Genomic DNA, 6773 nt, shown 5'->3' with positions numbered 1-6773 from the left:
TTCAAACTAATTTTTATTGTAGACATGTAACTTGAAAATAAATACAAGATTTATATTATCTTTTGATTGCTTATGACTTTCTTCCTGTTTTCTTATTATTATGTTCAATGCTTCCCTTCACCTGATGCCGCTGAAAATATCTGCAATAGAAAAAGAATATCGCATTACAAAAAGAGATTAGATTAAGCACTTATTCGCATGCTACAAAATTTATACAAAGCAAACAATTATTTTACCTTATTTTACATTCTATTTACTTCCTACTGAATGAAGTTTAGAATACTTATTGAGCAGGGTTCATTTAATTACATTTGAATTCGAGGCATGATAATTGAATTGGTTAATGCTAAAAGAGGATATGTTCAATATAATTCAAATGGAATGCATTTCCTCTTAGAATTGAATTTCATTTAAAGTTTAAAAGAAATATTTAAAAGCTCTAAATATGTTTAAAATTTAGATCTCACAATGTGATGGAACTTGTGTACATGCGAGTTACAGCAAGGTGAAATGGCTGCGTAATACAAGATAGAGCTAAGTGTGAAGTGAGATTTTTATCGGGAATGGTGTGCGATTTACGGACCGACAGTAGTGACTGAAGGTAATATCAGATAATGGTGCAGAACATTTCGGGAGGATCAGATATTGATGATGAGCGTATGGGAGCCCCAGTGTTCAAACGGACGATCTGGTGAAACGTGTTAACGAGAAAATGCAAACCAATCACCACGATAACTGAACTCACCAAAGAATTTCCAAAAGTGTCTGCTAAAACAATGCATAGAATTGTAACTGACGAGCTGGATTATCACAAACTGTTTGCGAGATTGGTGGTAAAAATGCTGGTAGACGCTCACAAAGAGCACAGAATGACAGTTGCACTGACGTTTTGAACCACTAGGGGGGAGGCATGGGTCTCTTTTCTCACGTAATAAAACCTGGATATCATACGCCACTGGTGAGTTGAAGCACTCAATGCAAATGCATCACTCTGGTTCTCCTAAAACGAACTAATTCAAAGTAACACCAATTCACAAAATCTGTCTTTGGGACTAAGATAGTGTGATTTTAGTGGAATTTTTGGAACCAAGACGAACAATTATTGCAGATGTATACCAAACACTGAATAATCTGCCGACATTCCATCCAAAATTGGCGGAGATGATTTTTATACACTGGAATTTCTCTGATCCATGACAACGTCTGTCCCCACACAACTACTAGTACTGTTATTTTGATAGGAACTATTCCATTATTTCGCTTACAGTTTCCGACCTGCCCCAGAGATTTCTCTGTTTTTTTCTTCAGCTGAAAAAGTGGGTTCCATCGAAGCGTTTCAACGACAATGAAATGCTCAAGACATCAGTTCTGAATTGGCTGTACTCTCAGGGGGCATATTTTTACACAGAGGGTATACACAAGCCTGTCTGGAGATTCATCGTGACTACGTCGAAAAATAGCTAATGTATACAGTTAAGTATAAATCACAATACAAATTTTCTCCTATCATTTTCATATTTTTATTTATTTATTTATTTATTTATTTATTTATTTATTTATTTATTTATTTATTTATTTATTTGGCATGTACCTCATACTTAATAACTTGTAGTCCACAAGAAAATGAAATTTAAAAGAACTATACAGAATGAGGTTTTTAAAGATCATGTTCGGCCCACAATACTTTTTCTTTAATATTCCTGGTATAATCTTAATAATGATATTTACATGTATAATTAGAATACTTATTTAATTTTTCTGCTTATAAATTAATGCATTTTCTCTTCTCCATTTTTGCATGTTTCAGTCGATGTTTTTGCATTTCCCGCCACTTTTCGAAATTCTGGACTAATCAGTGTTTTTCCTGAGGAAAAAAAATATTTACCAGAATAGTTATAATGCACGCGAGTCAGGCGCCAATTTATTACTGAACCACAAAATAAATCAGACAAATATTTTCCGGAACGACGTCCTGATGAGTTCGGATCTAACTAAACTATGAGAGTAATTGTACCAAGGCTTTTTTTTAAATATACATATCGTCGCATGAGCACCAGAGAAACGTAACTCCAAAAATGCGTTTTTTGTTTTCTTCATGTTTAGACATAATTTTAAGAGCCTCACTTGGTGCAAATGGAACGTAACGCCATCTGTTCTCCTTGTCGATCATCTGTTGTAATGTAGCTCAATTACCATTTTATTAAAGACACATCGTTCTAAGAAAATAATATTTTTGTCCTGTTGTCAGTAAACCTACGAAAATGGAGTTACGTCCCTCTGGTTCTCCTGTGACGATATGTGTGTCTCATATTTATAGTATATGTTAGGCCTATATTTAAAAAGTTCATTTTGATTAAGATTGTCATTTTAAACATGCAAAAGAAAAAATATTTTCAAATATTGGGTGTGACATTGCTGTAGAAAGGTTTGGTGAAAATTGCTTGACTTTGATACATTTTAAGATATCCACATTAAAATATTCATTTCTAAAATGAATGAATAATTTCAAAAATTGATATTAATTGACATTAGTCGACAATATAACGTAGAGTTTGCGATATCTCAATCCAAGATTCCGCGGTGATTCAATAGTAGCGCGCTTGCTTCTCGTGTGTGGGGGTCAACGTTTGGTCCAAGCTTGCACCAAGTAAGATTTGTGGTATACAAACACCGTATGCGAGGATTTTCAAAGGGTTCTTCCGTTTGCTCGCAATTTCTTCATTCCACCATCCCCTTCATTATCATCATCACCATCAAACAGGGGCGCTCGAGGAAAATTTTCTGGAACCAGGGGGCCATCTCCATGGTTGCTATATTATGCCTGGTATTTAATATACGTGGTTTGATATATTTTTTATGTATCTTCGTGAACCAGGGGGACCGGGCCCCATTCTTACCCCCTCTTCGGGCGTCCATGCCGTCAAGTTTAGTCTCGGTGCATAACGTGGGGCGTTAAACTCAAGAAACAAAATTTCATTCTACTTTATTCGTTGTACATTTTCAGGGGGGAAAATTCACAATGAATTTATAAACCAGCACCCTTAACATATGGCCTAATGTAACTCTAAGGTAAACATCCTGCATTATTAGAATTTTACCAAATTGTATATTGCAATAACGAAGAAAATTATTGTGTTAATATCGGACAAAACTGGTTATATCATCCCTGGTCTTTTCGTGATTTGATCAATTATTGCTCTGAATTAAGTGATGCTAAATTATTTATTCTTATCAAACTGCTAGTGACAATTTCCCGATTCGCTAGGTTAAATCAAGAAATATTAGTAATAATATAATGAAAAATCAGAAAATAGATAATAATTAACCCTTATCCGGGCAAGACATTTTTGTAACGTAAACGGGCAACCGGGGCCTGTGAGGCCCAGTATATATTTTAAGTGCAGAATACACAAAATCAATGCCTATTGTCACTTACTGTTTAGACTAGTCTAGAATGTACCGGTATATATTTTTGTCAAGTAGCGAAACTTCGTGTCACGCTTTTGTAAGCCGACCAAGCAGAATAGCAAATCCGATCCAGACATTTTTGTAACGTAAACGGGCAACCGGGGCCTGTCAGGCCCGGTATATATTTTAAGTGCAGAACACTCAAAATTCAATGTCTGTTGCCGCATACTGTTCCGACTAAAGGTTACAATAGTCACGTGTTCAATATATAATTATGTGACAATTTGATCTAATATTTGACAGGAATTTCACTAAAGTTATACGGGGCCTCCTAGGCCCCGGTTGCCCGGTTACGTCAGGAAAAGATTTTCAAATTAAAAAAAAAAAAAGCTTTACCAACTCGATATGTTCATGATTTTAACTTCGACGAAAGATAGAAGAATTCAGTATTTTATGTCTTCGAAATATGTATGGTTATTGAGAAATTTTAGAAAAATGAAGCTACTGGGCCTGGGAGGCCCCGGTTGCCCGGATAAGGGTTAATCAATACAAATAAAAAATAAATATTACTATTGTGGACTGAATTTGGATTTAAACGACATCGGAAGTGTCACAGTTCATCTCAGCGACCCCGGAAGCTATGAATTCGACACTAATATCGGTCATTTTCGATCCTTTATATATATATATATATATATATATATATATATATATATATATATATATATATATATATATATATCACTACTACCCTTCACCTAAGTTGCAACGTCAAAGTGAAACGATAAAAACCATCCCAGGGCCGTACCTTATCTATGTTGAAAATTTGATCGAGAATGGTCGGGCGGTTCAAGAGCTATTAAGTCACAAACACAGTCACTTTCATTAAAGATAACAAGTGGCCAGTGGCGTATTTAGGGGTGTTTCCGGGCTTAAGACCCCCCGAAATCTTACTATAGTAAAGTAAATGAAATATCTTGCAGAATTTAGGCATGTCCAGGCAAAGACCCCCGAAAGTTAGCAAAGCCCCCCCGAAACAAAATCGTAAATACGCCACTGCAAGTGGCATATCAAGTATGTAATATTCTATAACTCAAAAGGTACTGGACCTAAAACAAACGTCTTTAATACTATCGCAGGATAGTTAGGTTAGCGATACTGTATATTTACGCTTAGACTTCAGGAAACTGCAGGAAAGTCTGTGAAAAAAATCTAATAGTAGCAACAGTTCCTACAAAACATTACAAGACACCTTTCTTTGTGTCATTTCTCTCTCTCTCTCTCTCTTTTTTTTTTTTTTTTTTTTTTTTTTAAATCAAAAGATCAAATATATTTCATTCAAAATTCCTTGCAGGTCTTATATCTTGAGAAAGTGTAGCCAAAGCCAAACTATCACGTAACTCAGTATGATGTGCTTATTCCGTTAAAAATGCGAAAACTGGACTTCAAAAAATTTCCGGACCGTTTAAAATTTTGTGGCCCCTAATCCAAGATCGCAATCTTTTGATGGATTTTTTTTATCATTCCTAAAATTCTTGGTCAAGATCACAATCTTTTAATACATTTTTCTTTCTTTGGATCATTCGTAAAATTCTTGTTTTTTTTTTTTTCTGATAAGTTCACTACGATATTTTTAACGAGCATAAAAAGTTCCTTATTAAATTCACTATGTTTGTGTATGTGTCCGTTATTTGTGATTTTTTCAATTTTGAGCCTTCCATTCGGTAGAGCATTCGCATCTCTCTTATCATTCCTGAGATATTGGCCCCCAAAAAAAATCCGATTTCGGGAGATTTAAGGAGCCATATCTCAGGAACCGTAAGTCGCAGAGAGATAATATTAGTGTTTATCAATACCTAAGAGGCTGGTAAACATTTTGGTACCAAGTAGTAACCGGTAGCCACTGTCTAACTGGCCAAAAAAAGTCCGGATTTCGGGAGATTTAAAACGTCATATCTCGGGAACTGTAAGTTATATAGAGACGATATTTTGGGACTTTTCCAATTTTCAGCCCACCATCCTGAGCATGTATCTTCATAAAACAACATATCGCAGGACATTTTAACAGAACCCTTAAGCAAAACACGTGAAAAAAGTTAGTACTCAAGGAAATTATAAATGGATAGATATATTACAAGAATTGTTTAATGAGTATAATAATAAAGTACATAGAACAATTGGTATAAAGCCTGTAGAAGTTAATAAGAAAAAAATAATTCTTTTTAAAGCTGGCAATGCTCTTGGAGCATTCTCAACTGGTTTGTTATGAATTCAGGCCATTTCTGTTTCGATTGTGAAAACTTATATCTATAACGATTCTCAATTATGTTTGTTTTCCTCGCTAGTTTTGTAGTGTAAGGCGGAGATGTCATGCCTATTGATTCGAGTTCTTTCGAGTCGTTTTGACTCAACATAAGAATGCGATTACTCAAGAAACTAAACTACGATACTAGAACTCCTAGCACGTCAACAGTAAAGGCGTTAGAAGCAGGTATATCGACACACATCACTTAACTAATATCTCTTTGGCTGGACAAATCCTTTGTCAATTATAACGGCAAGAAATTTGACTTAGTTTCTTATAGTTCGTTTTTGAACATGGACTTTTCAAATATTCTACATGGGTTTTGTATATACATTGGCAAAATTCTAACTTTAAAACACAAAGTTCATTGGCTAGTATATTAAATAAAGAAATTTACTTACTTCGATTGTGAAATTTACGTCACTGAGAATTGCTGCACCTTTGAGCTGAATTGTCACATGCTTTGAGCCAACACCACCACTAACTATCATCGGAGTGCCTCTGGCCTCTTTATCAAGAATTCTAATTCCAGTAATTGGGTTCTCAAGCTGCTCTGGATTCGGTGGGAATGTCAACGTTACTGTCTGTTGTTCTCCTGTCAAGGAAGTCTTAACTTCCTCGTAAATTATTCTGGTACCACTGGTGTCTCCAACTTCTAAATCAGCTCGAGGCTGAGGAAGCGAATCTGCAAACACTGCTAGCAAGATGAAAAAGAAGGAAGCAAGATATTTCATTTTGTGTTGCTGACTTGAAATAGCTTCGGTGTAATGTAATGTACTAAGAGCAAATGTTAGTTCTGATAAAAATTCAGTTCCTAGATGGTCTTTATATACAACGGTTACATCAAGATAACTGAATGACCAACAATATGTATTTCGTAAGAATGTGATAAAAAATTTTGAAGTGTTACTTTTGTACTTTTCTTCTTTTTCTTCTCAGGTCATCAATCTTTTGATTGATTTAGTCAGCTGTAAAATCTTGAACGATTTTAACTTTCGAGGAACGAAAGGAGAGGAGAAAGTTTGATGATTGTAATAAAAATTGAATTCAACGATTCCGA

The 6773-nt window shown here is 35.0% G+C and overlaps 1 protein-coding gene across 1 annotated transcript; it reads right to left on the bottom strand.

The window, feature by feature from the left end:
- LOC145693953 (uncharacterized) lies at positions 1–6535 on the bottom strand. The gene is made up of 2 exons (XM_081770113.1): positions 6115–6535; positions 1–140 (listed from the first exon to the last, which is right to left on the bottom strand). The coding sequence occupies exons 1-2, from the start codon at positions 6445–6447 to the stop codon at positions 105–107; spliced, it is 369 nt and encodes a 122-aa protein (XP_081626239.1). The 5' UTR covers positions 6448–6535; the 3' UTR covers positions 1–104.
- Between the last annotated feature and the right edge of the window lie 238 nt (positions 6536–6773).

The sequence above is a fragment of the Thermobia domestica genome, chromosome 9, assembly GCF_964235325.1.
Source record: "Thermobia domestica chromosome 9, izTheDome1.hap1.1, whole genome shotgun sequence".
Taxonomy (NCBI): domain Eukaryota; kingdom Metazoa; phylum Arthropoda; class Insecta; order Zygentoma; family Lepismatidae; genus Thermobia; species Thermobia domestica.
The sequence above is the reverse complement of the archived record's forward strand: the minus strand, read 5'-3'. Positions and strand labels throughout refer to the sequence as shown.

Excerpts from the sequence above, each read along its gene's own strand:
- LOC145693953 (XM_081770113.1), bottom strand. The coding sequence starts at position 6,447 with ATGAAATATCTTGCTTCCTTCTTTTTCATCTTGCTAGCAGTGTTTGCA. Across the intron at positions 141-6,114 it reads ACGTAAATTTCACAATCGAA|ATATTTTCAGCGGCATCAGG; the intron begins GTAAGTAAATTT and ends TTTCTATTGCAG.